The 22140-nt window shown below is 42.7% G+C and overlaps 1 protein-coding gene and 1 pseudogene across 5 annotated transcripts in view; both read left to right on the forward strand.

Annotated features, from left to right (window-relative positions):
* Nucleotides 1-9669, forward strand: part of RGS7 (regulator of G protein signaling 7) — a 137815-nt gene extending 128146 nt beyond the window's left edge. Inside the window, exons 16-19 of one of the 4 annotated variants that reach the window (XM_079969527.1) lie at nucleotides 2569-2658; nucleotides 4422-4475; nucleotides 5034-5114; nucleotides 8979-9669. In XM_079969527.1, coding sequence (XP_079825653.1) covers nucleotides 2569-2658; nucleotides 4422-4475; nucleotides 5034-5108 — 219 coding nt within the window. In that variant the 3' untranslated portion in view covers nucleotides 5109-5114; nucleotides 8979-9669. The remainder of the gene's footprint in view (nucleotides 1-2568; nucleotides 2659-4421; nucleotides 4476-5033; nucleotides 5115-8978) is intronic. The other 3 variants (XM_079969528.1, XM_079969529.1, XM_079969530.1) reach the window with 3 other exon arrangements.
* On the forward strand, nucleotides 9128-9682 carry LOC307212353 (annotated as a pseudogene). The gene has a single exon. The product of its transcript is annotated as an uncharacterized misc_RNA (transcript).
* The last annotated feature ends 12458 nt before the right edge of the window (nucleotides 9683-22140 follow it).

Raw genomic sequence — 22140 nt, forward strand, 5'->3', positions numbered from 1 at the left:
TAACAACCAGAGTTAGGAGAAGATTAACGGTGCAATCCTATATATATATATATATATATATATATATATATATATATACACGCGCACATATATGACACACACTCAGGACTAAATCCTATTGAGTTCAGAGGAACTGGAAGACAAATGGATTTAACAAGACTTGCAGTAAGGTTTACACCTTTGCTCACATTTTGAATGCTGCGCAGCTGTCTGCTCACGAGCTTCTCCAGTGTAGTTGGAAAGGAGTTCAGGTGACTCCATATGCATAGTAAAGGTAAAGGTAATGGGACCCCTGACCATTAGGTCCAGTCGTGACTGACTCTGGGGTTGCGGCGCTCATCCCGCTTTACAGGCCGAGGGACAGCTTCTGGGTCATGTAGCCAGCATGATTAAGCCACTTCTGGTGAACCAAAGCAGCACAGGGAAATGCCATTTACCTTCCCACCAGAGCGGCACCTATTTATCTACTTGCACTTTGACTTGCTTTCAAACTGCTAGGTTGGCAGGAGCAGGGACTGAGCAATGGGAACTCACCCTGTCACGGGGATTCGAACCACCGACCTTCTGATCAGCAGGTCCTAGGCTCTGTGGTTTAACCCACATATCCCCATATGCATCCCCATATGCATAGTACTACATGCGAAACTAGCAGAGTCTCATACTTTGAAATGAATCTGAGACATGGTTGTTGTTGTTTTTTAAAAATAAGGGTGGTTACTATGTCTGCTTAATTTCATCACAATTTACAGACAGAAATATTTTCTTGGTTGGAAGTAATTCCAGTTTTCGTATGTAGAATGCTATAATGCATTTCAGAACTCTAATCTACATAGTAAATACTATTTTTATGCCACTAGATGGCTGTCTATAGTCATGTTTTCCACAGAAGCATTCTTAATTGGCCTTATTGTGGGTGGCAGGTAGGCAGCGGATTGTAAAGGTGTCTTTGGTGTAGGGGATTGTTCTATATTTGCTTACAGGCCATATAGTTAAGATAGTTGATGGCACTGAGATGAACAGTTTTGCTTATTGAAAAGTAAATTCAGTTCACTGGCTGTGGTAGTTCTACTTATTTAGAAATGAAAATTTGCAGCAACCAAGTGACTAGAGATAAGAGTTGCCTAAATATAAGTGATCCCTATTTAGATACAATATCACCTCTCACAGACTCTGTGCCCTTAGCTTTAAGTTCTCTGTTGCCTTGTTCCACCCTGTCTCTTGCTCTTTGTTATATCCCCAATCCTCCAATGCCGCTACCCTCAGCTTTCCAAGGATGTCTTGTTTTCTGGCAATAATCTACCCATTCCCTGTTGGTATTCACTACATGTGAAACTTCATCCTTAAACATGGATGGTCTCGCTTCAAACCCCTTCTTTCCTTCAAGGTCTTATCCTTATTCCCATAATCTTTATTTCTATCATGCATACTAAGGGTGCACTTTTTTGGGGGGAGGGGTGCATGCCCAAAAGTTCAGAATACTTATTTACAAACATCCTTTTCTGAGCAGAATAGCTTGGCCTTTGATCATATAATTTCCCCTCCCCCCCATTGCTATTGACAATGGCATTCTAAGGATCTGGAGATCTAGATACAAAGATGCTTGAGATGGACTGAGAGATTCAGTCATCCTGCACATCTGGAAATCCACTACACGATAACCCTTTCTTATCTGTGTGTGCTGGAACTCAGGCACATTTCCACCTGTGGAAGTCAGAGCAATGGATTATGTTTAGAGTTATCCCATAGCTGTTCCAGAATAGCAATGTCCCTACTTAGCAAACAAGAGGAGTACTGAATTGGGATCACTGTTGTTTATAGCCTATAGAAGGATACCCACATTATTATAAACACAACATGTCAATTACATGTTAGTTCCCCATTCTCCCCATTGCCGTTTGTGAGTCTGTCCTAATCTACAAACAGAAAAGTATCTAGATCTCTCCCAATGAACACCTCCCTCGTTCTCTTTTAATGGCAACCGTGTCCACCAGAGGGGGACTGGAACTGAGTTTCAGAGGGTTCTAGCTGAAAAAAAAGCCTTTCTACCAACCACCAGCTCTCACTGAATAAATTTCAACCACCCATTCTGAGCTTTTGACATTCCTTTGTCCAATCCCATCTGTGCTCCTCTAGCATTGCTTGAGAGCAAGCTCATAGCAATAGTCCCAGACACAGCAACAAGGTAGCATAATATATTTTCCTCATGCAGTCAGTCAATGTTAAGGAAATCAGCCACCAAGCACTAACTCAGTCCTATGCCCTCCTGAAGCTCTTGGACAGCAAGTGCAACGCAACAGCGTTGCAACAGCCACAGTATGAGCAAGTTGGGTGAGCTGCCAATCAAACTCTGTACAGTAAATATTTCCTATGTCTTTTGCTGGAACAACACTTCTGTCCATGCTGGGCGGATGAGACCATTCCCATTCGACTGGGAATGCTTCTATACATCCACGAAACTTTTATTCACATTGACATGCATACCATCAGCTGCAGTATCTCTTTTCTGTGTCCTGTCAAAAACAATCTCGTTGTGATTTAAAGTTTCCTATATTCCTTTAAATATTTTAGGAGCACATTTACAAACTGATGAAAAGTGATTCATATCCTCGTTTTCTACGATCCAGTGCCTACCAGGAACTGCTACAGGCCAAGAAGAAGGTATTGGTCCATCTTGTCTATGTCTTTCCAAATATTTCAGTGGTGGTTTCTCCTTGCTACCATACTGGCTACTTTCTCACCTTGGGTAAGGTGCATATCCGGTAGGTGAAAAGTTTGAGCATCACTGAAGGGATCCAGGCATATATCTGTTTTGCACTTTTGCATGACTGAATAAGTTACACTAATCAATTCCATGTTGACATTCACATTATCAAATTCATCTAGTAACCAAAGGGCTAAATCAGGAAAATAGCTTTTAAGTAGGCCAAATATCTCTAGAAACAGTGTTTCAGAGTAGTGATTTTTTTCACCTTATTATATCTTATGAAACGATTTACCTTAAATGCATTTAAGACCCTACAGTGCATGCTTACTTGGAAGTAAGTCCCACTAAGTCGGGTGGAGTTTACTCCTATCTCTCATTTAGAACACATAAGTGTGCTAGGATTGCAGCGTCATAAGCCTTTTATTCTCGGTTGACAGGAAATTCTGTTTCTTTTTTCTATTAGGTCAATTGCTATATTCTTGTTAAAAGTGTATCATCTAGACCTAGTGAATGTTCATAGGGAGGCTCCCTTGTGTAAACCCCATTGAAATGAATGTTGATACTATAAGGACAGGAAACAAATGATTTAGCATAACCCAAATCAATGGAGTGGCTTTTGATGTTCATTGTATACTCTTTTGCTTTAGAAGACCCCCAAACTATATGCGATGCCAAACACATTAGATTGTGAACTGTATATCTTTTCGGAAAATCTAAATAGCAGATGGGGGAAAGCAATCGGAATTGGGACGTTGGGGATGCATTTTAACCCTTTCCTTCCCCACTATATTCCTGCCTTTTGAAGCTGTGATACACCATGGGAGAAAAGTTCCTCTCAACTTCAGTGGGCTAATTGCCATTTCAGGGATACTTTTCTTGGAATAATGGTGGGGAGTAAAGAGCTATACCAGAACCACAGTCCCAGTACTGATTGGGGCTGCCATCCCTGCTATTCAGAGCAAGATATATGGAACAACATTACATGTACTTTAGTTCTTACATTTAATAGCCTGCCTACAGAACAGCCTAAAACCAAAGGACATTCCCTCACCCATTTCAGTTACGTTGCTATTTGTATATCAAATAAGCGAAGATGTAAAACAAGTCAGAAATTCTCTGATTTGGGTGGTTTTCTCATTTCTGTAAATGTCTGGTCATTTAATCAGCACCTCGTTGTTTTGCTTTAATTTTATGTGTGTGCGCGTGTGTATATAAATATATCTAAAATGCCAGTTTGATCCACTTGCCAGAAATTTCTAACCAAAGGCACAGATCCCAAGATTATTGCATGCACCTGTGCACCACCTCCCAGGTGATCAGCACTGGCAAAGTTGACTGGGCCATCCATTGGCTTAGTGGTGCAGAAACTGTGCGGGAGTACTGGGTGTGATTTCCATACCCACCCGCCCTGCAGCCAAGCCACACTCAGTTGCTTGTGTGGGTTCCCATTCCGAAGGGATGTCTGGTCCTGTAAGCCTGCTTCTGCATCCAGATTGCCCTTCCCAGATCAGGTGAAACATTACAAAGCTTTCCTGTTATTTATTTCTCTACATGCTTTTACATCTTCTCCTACATTTGCGTTTGCTTTGTGATTTGTACATGAGCTTTGTGTTTTAGCAGCCCATTGTTTCTTTCTCCCCCCCCCCCACCCATGGTCTGTTCTTTTCGGCTTCTTTTGTTTCCTTTCCCCTTTTTATTTCTTTTCTTTCACTTTAAGTTTGGAAACACAATGGACCGCCGAACATCTTTTGAGAAATTCACACGCAGTGTGGTAAGTTCATAACCTTGTAAGCCTTTCTGGTTAACAGACTCTCCTCAGGTGGTATTTGGGTGACAACCCGCTCATGTCACCAAGCACTGCTTTAAACACAGTCCCAGCCGAAATTATTTGGAATAGTTTTAAGTCTGCCTTCCGCAACTTGCTTCCTTCCAGATGTTGTTGGACTTCAGCTGCCATCAACCACAGCCAGCATGGGCCAAAGACTGGCGATTATGGGAGTTGTAATCCAGCAACATCTAGAAGGCACCAGATTGGGGAAGGCTGGTTTAAATGGCAGGAGCAGCTTAAGCAGGCAACATGGCCACACCGCTTTTCTGGAAACAAAATCCCATTCATTTCCTTTTAAAAAAGAGAGAGATTGCTAAATTTTAAAGCAGTTGGGTTTATTACATTTTACTCTGCATTTTTTAAAATCACGAGCCACTCCCACCCCCAAATGTTGTGTTTGTTTCGGAGGGCTGTTTTTTTTTAATATGCCAATGACTTTGGATCAATTTTTCAACATTGTGCAAGTTCAAACTAAAGCATTCAACACATTTATTTTTGTAGGGCAGAAACATCCCAATTTTCCCATGCCATAAAAACTGTACACCAACACTGAGGGCGAGCACTAACCTGTTATGAAAAGAGGTAGAAGAACTTGAATTATACTTCAGTTTGTTGATACTGTCTGCTGAATCACGTGCATTTCATGTGTGTGAGTGTGCGTGTGTGTATGTGTGTGCGTGCGCATAAGCGTGAAGTATTATTGTAGCTTTTGCTGTGACAGCCAGTTGATTAAACCATGTGTGCTGAAGTGATCGTTTGTACTGAACATCAGCAAAGATCATGGTTTTTGTTTTCAGTTGCTTCCTAAGAGATCAACCAGCAGCATGCTCCAATCAATATCTTTAATAACTCCCAAATAAGCAAGGCTTAAAATACAACCTAAAGTAGATTTAATGTCATGATAAGGACAATGTAGCAAGTGGAGTTCATGGACCACATTATCCGGAGTAGCTTTTGTGAGTTAAAAATAAAGATTTGGAGGGTGGGGAAGGTTTGGATATTGATATTTAGGGGAAACATATATGCTACACAGTTATAACAGAGTACAGTATACGTTTAAGAATTCAACTGGATTTGGAATTTTTCATGCTCTCTTCCAGATCCTATTCATTTCAATGGGCACACTAAAATGTCTTTGTGTATTGTGCCAGCCACACCAAAATAAATCATTAGTGGGGAGTTTGAAACAAAAACCCCTATTTTTGCATGGTGGTTTTCCCACAGCATGTTATTCTGTGAATTCTGTATCGTCTGGGGTGGGGTGGGGGGAAAGGGTCTATAAAGCCAGCATTATAATAAATTGAGATGTGTGATTGAAACTCACTTTTATAATTATAGGTAAACAGTTGAACAAAATCTGAGATGGATACGGCATTATCATCAATTATAATATGGAATCATATTATTATGGTTTATTCATATGCCACTTCTTGGCCCAAAGGTCAGCCAAGTGGTGAACAGCAGATTAAAACAACATATAAATTACAATGCCATCAGTCAATCAAAATCAAAACATAGGAGGACCAGAAGGCGTAGGATTAGAGAGTGAACCTCTGAGCTGTGGAGATTTCCTTTCTTGCAATGACTATGAGGGTGTAACTAATGGAATTAAACAGTAGGCTCACCCGGAATATAGCCAGAGAGGGGATGTCTCACTTTATAGCCAGCTAGAACCAGTGATGGTGGGAGTCCAGCAATAACTGGAAGGCAATTGTGTTGGCTACCCCAGAAACAAGTATGGCCCAAAGTCCACCAAATACACAGTCACCCTGTTGAGTCTGGCTGGAGCAGTTCAGGCCTTGGAGGTCTGGTATCCAGAGTCTAAGTAAATCTTGGGTTGGCCAGGGTTTGGCTGTCCACCCTGGCATGAGATTGAGTTGGGGAAATTGCATCAGCACAGCACAGCAGGTTTGTCAGACATATTGCAAAGAACCAAATGTAAATTACACACACACACACACACACATAAATTTACAGAGGGCAGAGGAGCTTCTCAGTAGTGGCGCCCACCCTGTGGAATGTCCTCCCATCAGATGTCAAGGAAATAAACAGCTGTCTGACTTTTAGAAGACATCTGAAGGCAACCCTGTTTAGGGAAGTTTTTAATGTTTGATGTTTTATCGTGTTTTTAATATTCTGTTGGGAGCTGCTCAGAGTGGCTGGGAAAACCCAGCCAGATGGGCGGGGTATCAGTAATAAATTATTTTTATTTTTATTATATTTTCATGGTACTGATGCTATGGAGGAATAAACTTGGTAACAACTGTTCCAGTTCATATGTGACATATTCAAGGTCACAACTTTCAGCACATTTTCCTTCAGTATATGCTATCTTTTATCTCCTTTACTGAATTCCAGTGAGTCATTATGAAAAGTGGTGAGTGAAACTGTACTGAGGTATACGAGAAAGATGCTACTTAACCCCACTGCTATCAGCAACTATGCCGCAGGATGTCAAGAAAGAGATTGTGGCCTTTAAAAAACAAACAAAATGTGGCCTTTTCTCTCTAACCCAAGGTACCTTCAGCCACACTCCTGCCTTTTATGAGGCATGCTTGCAGAATAGAACAGGCCTTGTTGGTCAAGGCCTTAAAACAGTGTCTCACCTCTGGCCTTCCGCACCCTGAACCAGTTGCCTTCCATGACAACTCCAAATACTCTGTGGCATGACAATAGTGGGTGCAGAGGGTGTCCACCAGGAGACAACATGGAGAGGAGTGTGTATGTTTTGAACCCAGCAGCATGGAGGCACCCAGTTGCTAGATGCCAGCAGCCTGTGTCTGCACTGGGTCACCCATCCACTCAGCAACTGTGTGCTGGCTGCAGCACCCTGCCTCTGCCACCACCTCCTAGTGCTGAAAGGTAAGGTTGCGGGGGTGTCTACCTCTCTGTAGCCATGCCACGGCCACCAGCCATTACTCAATAAACAATGCCTGCAAAGGACACAAAGCACTGCAATACCTTTGTTCAGTCTGTGTCTGTTATCTAAATAATCAGACTGAAATAGGGGGGGTGTTTGTTGAGACATCTGGCCAGTGCAATTTGTCATAATCTTGAGAAGCAGTTTGTGGCAGCCAGGGACGTCTTTACCCAGGGGTGCAAGGGGTGCAGGGCACCCGGGCGCCAAATTCTGGAGGGTGCCAGGCACCCGCTGCTGAAGCCACCTAAGTGTATAGTATTGAGCTGCTATGCGGCTGCGGGGTCAGTGGCACCTTTGACATAACTGATCTTGTGCCACCTGCCTGCCAGGAGGGGGAATGACAGGAAAGAGGGAGAGACAGACAGAAAGAGAACGTGCCTATCTAGTGACGGGAGCATGTGCAGGCTCCGGAACCTTCCTAAGAAGAACTCGTATACGCACGCTCGCAAGGGCCCTCCCAGCTCCTCTAGAAATAAGGTTGGTCCCACAATGAAAGGATGCCCGAGATGGCTCTCCCATGCATGCGCACAATGCCCGCCCGTCTCATCTTTCAGACACCACCCTATGACCTTAAGCACATGCGTGGGGTCTTTACACCGACTCCCAATGTGTTCTTTGTCGTCTTTAGAAAAGCTGGTTTTAAACAAAAAAAACCCACACAAAAAACACATTTTGGAGCTGCTCAGGCGTGGGTGCTATTTATCAAATGATAATAGTGACATAAGGCATAATAAAAGTTAATTTGGGGGCTAAACTAAATTTGGGGGTGCTGAGCGGATCTTTGCACCCCGGCGGCGCATATGTTAATGATGGCCCTGGTGGCAGCAGTAAATCAAAGAGTAGCTTGATTTGTTTCAACAATTCACTCTGTGGCTTCAAATCTTTAACTTATATTGCCGAACACACTGCAGGGAAAATCTTAGGTAGTTTTTATGGTATCAAGTGAATACAGACAGAGTGAAGACTGAAAAGCATGATGTCAGGGCTGCGAAAACCATCTTCTCCCAAGAATTCCAGCCTCTGAAGCCTTTTGTTTGCTTGCTGATAGCTAATGAAGTCAATTGGATAAATGTCAATTGGATAGCTACAAATGGGTACAACGTGTGGCATGCTAAATGGAAAACCAAGCTGCTTTTAGCACTAGACTTAGATTTATTCAGAGTGTTCAGGTACAGATCCAGACATCCGTATATGTCACTTGAGTTCCCTGCAATTGATTATGGTACACTTGGTGATTTGGCAGCTGAACCAATTCAATGGAAGGCTTGCATCTAAGGCGATAAGGAAGTTCCATCGATGACCTTTATCTGTGATGGCCAATTCAGACATGCATGTCATCTCTTGATATCAGCAATCATCAAATGTTTAACCATTTGTTGTGAAACAGCTCATACAGGGTTCCTGCGTAAAATGTATTGATGTTACCTACAGCAAGGTAGGTGCTTCGCGATGAACTGGGTTTGCAGTGATCATGCCTCTATTTTCTGTTTTCTTTTGTTTGTCTGTTTTTTTTATCTCATTCTCAGGGGAAATCGCTCACATCAAAGAGATTAACCAGTCTAGTGCAGTCCTACTAAAAGGATCACCTTATAGCATGGAAGCAGACTCAATCATTATACATACTTTGTAGCTCACTAATTGCCTGAAGACAGAGGACAGTAGAACAAGATGTTGCATGAGCAAAGGACATGACTCGTTTTCTTTTGTGTATATCAAGGCATTACAGACTCCAAGGGACTCGCTAACCTTTCGATGCCTCCATTTTGAAAAACTCTCTGCTCACTTTCGCCTTCATATCAAGCTGGATCTGTGTCTTTTCGTTTCCTGCAAGCTGAAGTACAGTGAAAAAAGCTTCTGTTAGGCAGAGTTTATTCACAATACTGTCAGTCGCAAACTGGAAGAAATGTAAAAAAACCCCCTAAAAATAAAAAATTGAATATATTCATAAATATACCTACTATGACATCACGGCTATTGCACAATAAATTAGCACAGAAGGTTCCATCTCACCGATGTAGTCACATCGAGAAAGAAAGTCTGTGTCTTTGTCTGTTGTCTGTATATTCTATGTTAATGTTTCTTGCATTTATTTTTATACCATATTTTAAGACAAAAAGAACACCTTTTACTCCAAATGTATTAAAGCTGATCCTTTCTCTGTAAATTTGTGTATGTTTATATTGTTGTTTTATCTTTCATTAAAATATGCAGAATCTCTTTCATCTGGTAAGTTTAAGTTCATCGGACTAGCAGGGGCAGCAACATGGTTTTTACTTCCTTTCTGTTTGGAGATGTGCACATCGTCTAAATCCACAGCTAAACTGCACTAGACAGGAAAGGCAAAGAACAGTTATGAAACTGTGCAGCAGGCAGAAAAAACAGTATAAACATTTTATTGGTTTACTTGAAGCAATGATGGGGAAAACTGGCACCTGTTTCTGTATGCCTCTTAATGAAGCTTTTAAAGGCAAATGTACTCTATCTGGGGGAATTGGGGGGGGGATTAATAACATTGATTTAAAAAACATAGTGACAGGATTCCGGTACCAGATCTGAGAAGAACAGCCTTTGCCCAGCAGTTAATAAAACTGAGCCATTCAAAAGCAGTTAACATCAAGATCACACTGACTTGTTTTGTTTGCTTCAGAAAGGTGATACCCCCCGCATTTTATTATAACCATTTCAGTGACAAGTATTACTCAGCTATTGATAAAAGCAGGGCTGGCCCAACTCCACCAGACCCCCAAGTAGTTGCTATGGGCAATGTTCTTCAACCTCTGGAAAGCAGTAATGTGGTACTAAATCTAATGCACTTTTCTTGTGTCAAGAACTTGTTGCAAAATACACCCGCAATAAAGCACCAGGCCCTGGCTGGCCTTGTTACCTAAGGGCTGGGAGGAGTGATATTTTTGCGTGTCCCTTCCTCATCTTGTGGATGGCGTCTTTTTTGTTAATTTCTCCCAAATGGTCTTATAAGCGGGATGTTTCTCTTAAATCCTGCTGGATAAACTTCAGAGGTTGTAGTCAACAATCGTATGTGACAATTTCCAGATGTTCCAAAGATCAGAGTAATCTAAGTTCTAAAGGAAAATACTAGCAAACAAATAGATGGGCTGATTGGATGTTTGGGGGGTTAAGCGCAGGGTCACATTGAAAGGTTTTGTACCACTGCAGAAAAATGTTTAATGCTAGTAAGAATCTAGCAAGCTAAAAATCAAGCTACCATGACCCAGCTCCTCATTTGATGCTTGTCTTTTTCAAGTCATTTGTAAGATAGCACAGGACTACTGCACAATGGGACTATAACATGTAAGTTGGAAAACCACATGTTTGAGGACATGCATATCACATGCTCAGGCATCAGGGAGACAAAACTGACTGTGGCCTTGTATAGAAGGCAGCAAGTGCACAGTTGATGCTACATCATAATCATCATCATCATCATCATCATCATCATCATCATTTATACCAGCCACTCTGGGTGGCTCCCAACAGAATATTAAAAACACGATAAAACATCAGACATTAAATTAAACATCAAACACTGCTCCATGACGTGGAGTGAAGCAGCCATCTCGTGAAATTTTGGTGAGATCCTGTGACATCTCACTGGAAATTAGTGCAGATGCCAGTGCCATTTCTTTGCTGATGGCGGAGGCCGTGCAGAGGTGGTGTGGCAAAGCCCTGACAGTGCCTTGGAAGCACTGCCTGAAGACTCCTCCCAGCACCTCCCAGCTAATAGTCTGCTCCCAGAGTTTTATGCTGGGATAGCCTGGATTAATGACTCCTTCCTCTATGGCTGGGCATGTTCCCTCATTCCCAGCAGAGAAAGTAATCTCTGAACATGCTGAGGCAGACATTTCAACCACCGTCTGGACCTTTTGCCACTAGCACTTTAAATGTGCTCCTACTACTCCTTGATTCTTTCTGCCTGCTACTTTTGCTTGCTAGATCTGTACCATGCAAGTGACTCTTCTTCAGATTCCTTCCCTTCACTTAACTTTCAGCCCAACACTATACATGCCTACTCAAGAGGAAGCCCCACTAAGTGAAATGGTGCTGTTATCAAAAAATACTGGAGATAAATAATAATAAAGGTTTAAATGAAAGCGACTCTTTAGCAGAAGATATAATAGGGCTCCTTGTGCAAAAGCAGGAGTTCATTGGACCTCTGCCCTTCAGCTTTGGATATAGCTAAAATGAAAGGTACAGTCTATAGACAGATTTCCCCCTCCCTCAACCAGCCACTGGTGCCATCTTTGTAGAATCACAGTAGTTGCAAATTCAAGATTACAATTGAAGTTCTTTGTGGGGAGTGGGAAGCAAACTACTTGGAGCAAATAGTCAATGTGTGTGTTGAATCAAAGACAGCACTTTAGTCCCTCTCAGGGTTCCTCTTCACTATCATCTGGAAAGAGAATTTCTTCCCCTACAGATGCTGAAAGCTCACTGTTTGACTACTGTGCTACAGAAGCTATATCATCCTCAGGGTTGCCTGCTGACTGGCAATTCAGTCCTGCTGTGACCCAAAAGTATGTTCACAGCTTGGAGCAAAGCTGTTGTAATGAGTCTCACTATGAAATCTTGAAAGTTATCTTCGAAATATATGAGATGTTGCCAAAAGCCCCATTAACAGGTATTCTGCCATCTCCTAACTTACTGGTGGTAGGGAGGTTATAAGTGTTTAAGGAAGATGCAGGAGAATATGGGTCACCAGACAAGTACAAGGAAACGGGCAAGATGGAGAAGAGAAGAGTGAAAAGAGGGTTCAGAGCCATTCACTGGGATCTGAAGAAAAAAGCTGCCAAATTCTCAAATGGTACCTGACCCAGTGATTTAGATAATACAGTGGTACCTCGGGTTACATACGCTTCAGGTTACAGACTCCACTAACCCAGAAATAGTGCTTCAGGTAAAGAACTTTGCTTCAGGATGAGAACAGAAATCGTGCTCTGGTGGCACGGCGGCAACGGGAGGCCCCATTAGCTAAAGTGGTACTTCAGGTTAAGAACAGTTTCAGGTTAAGAACGGACTCTGGAACAAATTAAGTACTTAACCCGAGGTACCACTGTACAACCTTCCACATTTGTTGGCTCCTGGATGCACTGAGAAAATTTGACACTGGTGATAAACTTCTTAGCGCCAGGTACAATATTTCATTTTGTTTGCTACCAGTGTAATCAAGAAGTTTGATTCAGTTGCAAACTCTGTACATGCCCTGAAACTATGTGTATAATTTGGCTCTGTTCCGAGCAGTGAGCATGGGTGTCATTGTGATAAAGAGAGAACAAACTGATACAAGGCCGGACACAACTGGGAATCAGTTGCATATGTCTGATTGAATCCCCAGAACTCAATGCCATGTCCAATGGGATTTCCAAACTGTGGCCCACAAACCAACAGTGATCTGCAAGCTTCATTCAGGTCGCCCATGGCATGTCTGTGGACGAGAGACTTCACACTGTATGTTCATATACTGTGTTTTAAGTGAATTTTTATTGCTTCTTTTATTTCTTATATTGTATCTTTAGTATTGCAATCTTAATTCTATAGCAATCAAACAGTGTCTAGCACAGCTCATCACAATTGCTACAACAGACAGAAAAATAATTGAGTGGTCCACAAAGACCCCCAGCAATTTTCAAATGGTTGGGGCCAGGGAGGGTACTTGGGAAACCACTGAACTGCATTAACCACATTATGTATGTAATTTCTGTGGAATGACTAGCCCTGTTAGAGTGGCTACATAAAAGGGGGACAGGGTTCATATACCTCAACCACCCTAGGTTGTGTTAATTGTTTATTATTACATTTATATTCTGCCCTTCCTCCCAAACGAGCCCAGGACAGCAAATAACAAGCAATAAAACAATAACATCTTAGAAACATCTTAAAGGTTCTAAACACATAAGCTAATTTTCTTTTCTGAGAAGATAAATGAGAATTGTGTGTGTGTGCTCTGAAATGTGCTCTGAAATATTTCTTCTGTTTTGGCATTAGTTCCATTGAGTTTTGTGACCATTAAAGGATTGAGAGCAAAAATCCTGCTCCCAGAGGGACATGTAAGAAGCAGGCCAATCCGGCAGATGGCAGCATTGGGTTGTTTTACCCTCAATCAGGCTTGGGGCCTAATATTTCATTGAAAGAACATGTCTTTAGGTGAAAGGGAGCATCTTTAAATTTGTGCATCCCCTTCCCCTTCTGTTCTTTCACTTTTCTGTGCCATTAAAAATGAACGGCCACATGAAAAAACACACGAAGGGGAAGCTATGCAGCAGCAGCTATAATCGTATAGCTAGCATCTTTGTATTACAGGAGGACTGTATCTCTGGCTCCCATGCAGTCGGGGTGTGGCAGCATCTGAGATGAATAGTAGTGGGTTCAAGAGCCATTTCCCTCTTCTATGTAAGAAAATATGCTTGGGTGGGGCTGTTATGTATTCAGTGATCTATGTTTGCTTGAGCTTGAGTCTGGACTAAGAATTCTGAGCCCCTGTATTCCGATTCGTTACATGATATCCAATCACAGAACATTTCAGGATTTGGGCCTCTGCCATTGGTCCTTAAACTCTGAGTTGTGATTTGCAGCTTGGAAGTTTAGACAGCCAATCATGTTGGGAGTGGGAGTGGCCCAGGCCTTCAGAAATGTATATAAGCAGTTGCTTTGCCCCTGTTGTCTAGTTCTGTTAGTTCAATAAAGGTTCTTGCTGTTATCACTATGTCTTGCCTCGTGGGAACCCACCTACACTTCAGGAGCCTTGGTTTGCAGTTGCATACCACCTACTTGAATACAATAACTTGCAGTAGTGACTGGCATTTGGGGATCGGCCACTACACATATTAATTCCAGAGAGAGAGAAAGAGATGGAATGTGCATATTGCTTGCTACCCTCTGAGGCACACCCTCTTCAGTGGCATCAGCTGACACATTTGACTGAGAGGCACATGCAATGCAAACAAATATAGGAGCTCTCCTCTCTGTTAGGCTCTTTCCTTCTAAGCGGAATAGGCTCTCTCAAAGGCTTAGTAAGATCAACCCTGTATCTTAATAAGACAATTGCCCGTGGTCACTTTTGTTCTTCTTTGCATAAAAAGTCATCCCTCTGAAACAAGAAACTTTTCTAAGGCATGGCTCCAGTTCTCAGTCCTCTTAAAGGCATTTTTGTAGTGTGTGACTAGTTGCCATCTAGCTGCTTTGCAAGTACATTCTCAGTACTATTGCTGTTTATTACTACTGCTGCTATTATTTCAATTTGTTTTAAACCATTAATACATTATATCAGTGATTCTCAAAGGGTGTGCCACACCTAAGAGGTGTGATAGGACAGTGTGGCAAGTTTAATGGTTATTATATTGGTTTAAAAAAACAATTATTATTATTTTTAAATTATTTAAAGATTTCAGGGTAGTATAGTATCAACATAATTTTTTGTATATACAACCAGAAACAGTATCCACACCTTTCTGCAAGAGGCTATTCTTCTACAGTTCTCCACGACATGTTGTTGTGAGCAGGGATTATCACCTCTGACAAATATGAAAGATCAGAAAAAAGGAAGGCTTCTTTGTGCTGGATGAGGAGATGAGAGTTTGTTTGTCTCAAATTAGACCTACTATACATGAGATCACTCAGCAAAAGCAAGCTCACGCCTCTCATTGAGTTTGTATACATACTTAAGGTACATATGTAAGAGGCTCGTTTATATTATATTTTGGGAAAGATTCATGTTCTTTTGGAGCTACATTGATTTATACTTTCTGGATGTCACACAATCATATTATAAAGTAGCTGTGTTCGATGTTAGAAATCGAGCACTGCTAGGGGTTATTTCTTTTTGTTTTCCAATGTATTTCTTATCAATAAAAAATTCGGTGTGGAGTGAGCAAATTTTTATTCTTAAAGTGTGGCCCAGAGAAAAAAGTTTTAAGAACCAAAGCATTATACCATAAAATGAAAACAATCCCCATAACTGCTACAGCAAAACTTTAGCAGCACACTAATAATGCAAGATTTGTCTAGCAAAAGGAGTGGAGAAAAAGGTAAGCCTTTCGCTGGTGCCGAAAAGATGTCCATAGAGGCACCAGGTGGACCCTGCTGGGAAAAGCATTTCACAAATGCGGAGCCACAACTCAAAAGGCCCTTCTCCTGTCAGCACCCTCTGAGCTGCCCACAGAGGGTGGTGGTGGGGGTCTGGAGAAGATCTAAGGATCCAGCAGTTTCACCCTGGGAGAGGCATTCCAGAAGATATTGGGTTCCTGAGCTGTAGACAGCTTTATCAGCCAAAACCAGAACTTTGCATTGGGCTCAGACACATACAAGCAGCCAGTATAGTTGTAACAAAATTGGTTTCATCTGATCTGTTTGCCTGGAACCTGTCAAAAGGCAGGCACATTCTGCGCTAATTGAAGCTTCTGAACCATTTTCAAAGGCAGCTCCATGGAAAGCACATTGCAACTGTCCAGCCTTGAATTTACCAGAGCATAGATTACTGTAGTCATGTTATCCCTGTCCAGATAGGGTTGTAGTTGGGCCACTGAAGGCTGCCCTGCATATTATGTTCCCTGGGTGGAATCAGGTCTGTTCTGTCACTTCCTGCCAACTTCTATCTCTGCCACCTCCCTTTTGTGTATTTCTTTCTCTTCACCAGCACCTAGGGGAGAGGCATGCCACTCTAGCCAGATGTTTTAACAGTTCAATTGTGAAGGGCTTTTGAAATCAGGCTTGGAGCTGCATGTAGAGCATGTAGGTTGCCCATCCTTGCCCTTCAGGATATTTTCCCTGGGACGGGCCAGTTTAGTTTCTGATTTGCAGAAGAATGCTTTCTGACCAACACAGCAGCAGTACACAAAACAGTCCTTTCAGAAGTAGATAGCCTGCGCTAGTTTCTACTGATGCAAAAATTAGCAAATGATACTATGTTTGCATTGGTTTTAAATCAGAGATGTCTTGAGGAAATGAAATTCTTCCTTTATACAATCCTTTATACAATCAATCTTCTAATGACGTCACGTTTGAAGATTGCAGCCAACGCTCTGTATTTCTCATATTTCAGGTCAAAGAATTGTGTAAACATTTTCACAATCAAAGTGAATTGAAGAAGAAAAAATTGGCTTGTTCTTAAACTGGTCTGCTTTTAATTTTACCTTAAATATTTACAGATTTCACAACCCTGAACCCGTTTTTGTGTGTGTGTGTTTTTTAGAATATCCATAGCGCTGAAATCTGAACATCAATTCAAAGACATAAATAGAAACAAGTAATATTTCAAAAGGGAGGTAGACCTTTGTGTTGGAGGTCAAGCAATTCTATAGATGGGGAAAATCATGTGTCATGTCATATCAGAAATAAACATTGTCCCAACACAAAGTGGAGATTTACTTGGTACAGAACAAACTGTGGTTCAGAGTTAGCTTACTGTACAAAGTTTCTGCAACACACAAACATATTTATTTGTAAAGATTATAGCATAAGGCCCAGATTCAACTAACTCCTAGCACTGGTGGAGGAACGGGAGTGTGGAGGGAGCAGACCGCCCCCAGCCCCACTATTCCAGTAGGGTGCCATCGTGGCGCCCCCCCGACACACGCTGTGCCCCCCTGCCTACCAGGCGCCATGCCCCCACAGGTGGCGCACTACACCCCCAGAATGTGTGCCATGCCCTCATGCACTTCATGCCATGCCCCCGGGATGCGCACCACACCCCGGGGGGCACCAGCTACACCCCCACCTGCTCTCTGCTCTCAGTAGCGGAGCATGCAGCTTCGCCACTGACTCCTAGCAGAAGCCAATGCTCCCACTAGTCCAATGGGGCTTGCCCCACCACCTCCCCCAAATCCATTGTGGAGGATCAGCAAAAACCCCAGAACGGTGTGCAGGGGGAGGAGAGGGGTGGTTGTTCTGTTTGGTGAGCAGAAATGCTTGCACTGATGGAACGATCAGAAGAGCATGGCATTGAATTCCTCCCAGTGAGTAGAAAATACCCTATCATAATTGTCTAGTAGAGCATTTAATAGACACAGATTTTCCCAGCTGATACAGTGTGCTTGTGGTTATATAGAAACAGTATTCTGCTGTCTGAAGGAATGCTAGTGTTTGGGGTTTACCAGCCAGTAATGATCCTTGACTTCCTATAATGCAATATTCTTAGTGGACCACACTTTTCAATTCTGACAGCCTGACAGCCATTTGCATGGCTTCTGCAGCCCCAGTTCAGAAATCACTGGCCACTGTCACTCTTAAGGTGTTAGGAGACCCCAGTCCCCCAATTCCCAGACTTGAGTTCCCTGGGGAAAGGGTTTGATTGTTCAACCACTCTGGCAATCGTAGTCATGAGGCAACAAAGAAAGAAGACAAGCTTGAGTTGATTGGCAAGCGGTTTATGTGCTGGGAGTCTTGTGGGTGTTTAAGATTGAATTATTCTATTGTTGTTTCACAATTATATACGTAGCCCTGACGCAGCCCTTTGGAGGCCATAGCTAAGAACAAAACAAGAGCCAATGGCCCATCTAGTCCAGCATCCTGTTCTCACAGTGGCCAACCAGATGCCTGTGGGAAACCCATGGGCAGGATCCAAGCACAAGAGCCCTCTCCCCTCCTGTAGTTTCCAGCAACTGATATTCAGAAGCAGCGTATTTCGACAAAAAACCAAATAGAGATTTTTAGCCACTAACTTGGTGAGCTCCTGATCATTCCCCAGTAATAGAAAATGTATGACCTCCAACTCTGGTTTCCATTTGGGGATACAGAGTTGATCTAGAAATTGCTGACGGAGATCAGTATATACTGGTAGTTTGCAATTGAGAACCATATGTGTAAGGGTTTCCACCAGGTGGTCTTCATATGGGCAAGTTCTTTCTCCTTCCACCCTGCCTGAGAAACTTCCACAAAGGAGGTTTGATAGATTTGAATTAAACCTGGCCAGCGAAAATGCCCTTCTTTCTTGAGGGTTAAGCAGAAATTCAAGGTAATTGTGGTTAGTTTCATGTGCCCAAGAAAGTTGAAAATAAAGAGGGAAACATGTTTTCTCTGCTGCTACTGTTAGTTCTTGGCCTTCTATATCCCACAACCCAGTTTTTATTATAGCCTTGGCAGATGGTAGGGACATCGATCGCAAAAGTTCCACTGACAGCCCGAGTTGCTGCACCTTCTTGTTAAACTGCTGTAGCCCTGAGGAAAGAAAGGGGTCTAACAAAACTTCACTGGGGAGAGGATCTTTATCAGATGTAAGGCAGATGTTTAACCAGCACAGAAGAAATCTTGCCCAGGCGATACTCTCTACCTTGTGTTGACCTCCCTCTAGACACAAGGCCACATAGGGTACACAGTGTGGGACAGCAAAAATCTTGAAGAGGAAAGCTGCCTGGACTCGTTCTAACAGCTGGGTAAACCCTGGCAGCCAGACTGGAATACCATAGAGCAATTGAGCTACAATTTTGGTGTTGAAGACCTCCTTTCTTTTAGTAAATGTTTTGTGCCACTGGGGAAGTGGTAATTCTGTATTGATTTATTTTGATGTTTGTATGTGATGCCAATAAAAGGATTGATGGTGATGATATTCAGAAGCATTGGTGCCTCCATCTGTGTAGTCAGAACACAGCCATCATGTCTAGTATCCATCAGTCATTAGCTGATGCCACGGCAAACACACCTGCCCTCTCTGACTCATCATTGGATTTTTTTTCATTTTTAGTCCATTTATTAATTTCCTGTAGAACACATTTTGTTTCAGAAAGGACAAAAATGGATAATATACAACCAATTGCTGAAAAACCAAAGCTATTTGAATATATTCAAAATCTGCATAGACTCACCTTTAAGCTTTTATTATTATTATTATTGTGGGGAGGAGGCAGTAAAGTGACCTATATGTACATTTAATAAAGTCAGCAAATACCCAGAGAAATAAAAGTCTTAACTTTCTGAGAGTTAAAACAGAACGATGGGTAGAGCAACAACTTTTTAAAGAAAGCAGTTGCAACCATTAATTCGTATGTTTTTGTTTTTGTTTCTGTTTTAAATTTTGAATAAACATTCTGAACAGGGATTATTATGGTTATTGCAAACATGGCATTGCCAGTGGGTAAATACAACCAAACGGGCAGCAATTGTTCAGCATCATACAGTGAAACATTTGTCCACTTACACTGGAGACAAATTCTGTGCATTACAGAAAACATCACAGTGATTGGACCAATCGCTGATTGGCAAGTGACTACGTCCTTTGCTATCATATGCTAGAACTCAGCTATGTCAGACCAGCTAACTATCCACAGAAATAAACATGGTCCCTATACTGTACCTATACTGTATTCCTTGAGAGAAAACAATTTATACCTTAGTTATTGTAAGGCAGTCATCACTAACTTGGTGCTCTCAAGCAAGCTGTACTGGCTGAAGCTGATGGGGAGCTGCTGTCCAGGGGTGTAGCATAGGGGGTGCTGGGATGGGAGCACAATTTTTGAGGGGGTACAAACCAGACACCCCCCACAGGTGACCCCAGTGAGGCCCACCCTGATTCTTCTCTCCACCTGCCAAGGGACCATGTCAGCTGACTTGGCTGCTCCCTGAATGTGTGGGCAGGTGATTCAGCATGGCTTCACTTTTCTCTGGTGGGGGTGGGGTCACTGGCACCCCCTGGCATGCATGCGCCCCTCCTCTTTTATAAGTAGCAGGAGAGTCCAACCCACATGAACATTTCCTATCAGAAGAAGATTGAATACTACCGCCAGTACTCCAATGGGACACAGTACACCCCCCCCCACAGTCCTGAGAAGAACCCTTAATCCCAATTTTATTTTATCATTTGGTAGATTTACACACACCACTAAATAAAATTTAGAAAGAGGCAATATTAGATGCAGACGCACAATGCATTATTTTTAATCAAGACTTCTTGTGCACTGCTCTGCTTCCCCTTTCTTCCCGCCCAGGGTGGCCCTGCCTTCTGCATGCCCCTCAGTGCCAGAGCATCACACAGGGCTGGGCATCTGTGGTAACAGCCTCTCCTCCTCCTCCTGGCCTGCTCTCCAGCAGCTACTACGAGCTGCCTAAGGCTGAAGGCCAGCAGCAGCACCCTGGAGAGGCCATGGGATGCTCCCTTGTAGCTGCTGCTGCCGTTTGGGACAACCTTGGTGGTGGTGGTGGGGAAATAGGGACATTCTGGGATCAAATCAGAAGCCAGCATGGCTTTCATAATTCTGGGGCTGTCCTTGGAAATCAGGACACTTGGAAGGTATGGAGCCCTTGTGCAGGGTTTTCATGTGCCCAAACCCCCAGAACCAACTTGTATCCAAGCAGAACAAAATGTTCAGATATCACCAGGGAGGTTATTTTGACCGATACATTCTTTCCATTTAAAGGTTATTCTGTTGTACTATCATTATGTCTTTTTTTAATGAGACTTCATGCGATGCTTCGTGATTTGGGGTGGTGGTCTAATGAGGACCAGCTCTGTGGTGAGACGCATCAAAGACAATTTGCTGGCTTCTTTTCACTTCACTAACTCTGAACATCCCCTCTCCCCCCTGCTAAATATATCAGAGAAAAAAGAAAAATATTGGTGGGTGAGAGCCCTCTGTCTCATTCATATATATATATATATATATATATATATATATATATATATATATGAATATGAGAGAAACCATTTAGTATAACCACTAGATGGCAATAAGCAGGAATAGATCTCGTAGTACGACAGTGGTCTATTTTTATCCGCAACCTGTATATATTTTCTGGCTCAGTCTGTGTGGATCTTCCTCTGCCTCTTCCTTCAGAGACATGGTTGTTTAAGTCAATCTACTGGTTGCTGATTAAGTCTGAAACACTGGAGAGCTTCTGTCAGTGAGTGTAGACAATACTGAGCAAGGTGAGCCAGTGGCCTGAGTCGGTATAAGGCATGCTCACTAAAGGTAAAGGTAAAGGTACCCCTGCCCGTACGGGCCAGTCTTGACAGACTCTGGGGTTGTGCACCCATTTCACTTAAGAGGCCAGGGGCCAGCGCTGTCCGGAGACACTTCCGGGTCACGTGGCCAGCGTGACATCACTGCTCTGGCGAGCCAGAGCCGCACACGGAAACGCCGTTTACCTTCCCGCTGGTAAGCGGTCCCTATTTATCTACTTGCACCCGGAGGTGCTTTCGAACTGCTAGGTTGGCAGGCGCTGGGACCGAGCAGCGGGAGCGCACCCCGCCGCAGGGATTCGAACCGCCGACCTTTCGATCGGCAAGCCCTAGGCGCTGAGGCTTTAACCCACAGCGCCACCTGCGTCCCTAAGCTGAGTCGGTATAAGGCATGCTCACTACTAACTCACTAAAGTCTAATCTTCATAAGGCCAGCAAAACAAAAACATTAAAAAGACTTGAACTGAGCAGGCTCCAGTGTCATTAGTATGAAATGGTGTTTACATCTAGCCCAATGCACTGCAAGGCAGAATAGGCAGGGATCAAACAGGGATCAAATCTGAAACCTTGGAGTTATCAGTACCATACTCTAACCAGCTGAGCTATCCATGAATCAGCAGATAATCAATGCCAAATTTGTTTTCCTGATTTAAAAAATCATTTTAAAACTTACAATGAAGGTATTTAGATGCACCAATGGGTTCCTATTCTGCTAGCAGCAGGTGACTTTGAGATGATTTAATTCAATTTTACTTTTCAGTTGGAATACAAGTTGTGTCAAATGGTAG

The sequence above is a fragment of the Podarcis cretensis genome, assembly GCF_951804945.1.
Source record: "Podarcis cretensis genome assembly, chromosome: 3".
In the NCBI taxonomy this organism is placed as follows: domain Eukaryota; kingdom Metazoa; phylum Chordata; class Lepidosauria; order Squamata; family Lacertidae; genus Podarcis; species Podarcis cretensis.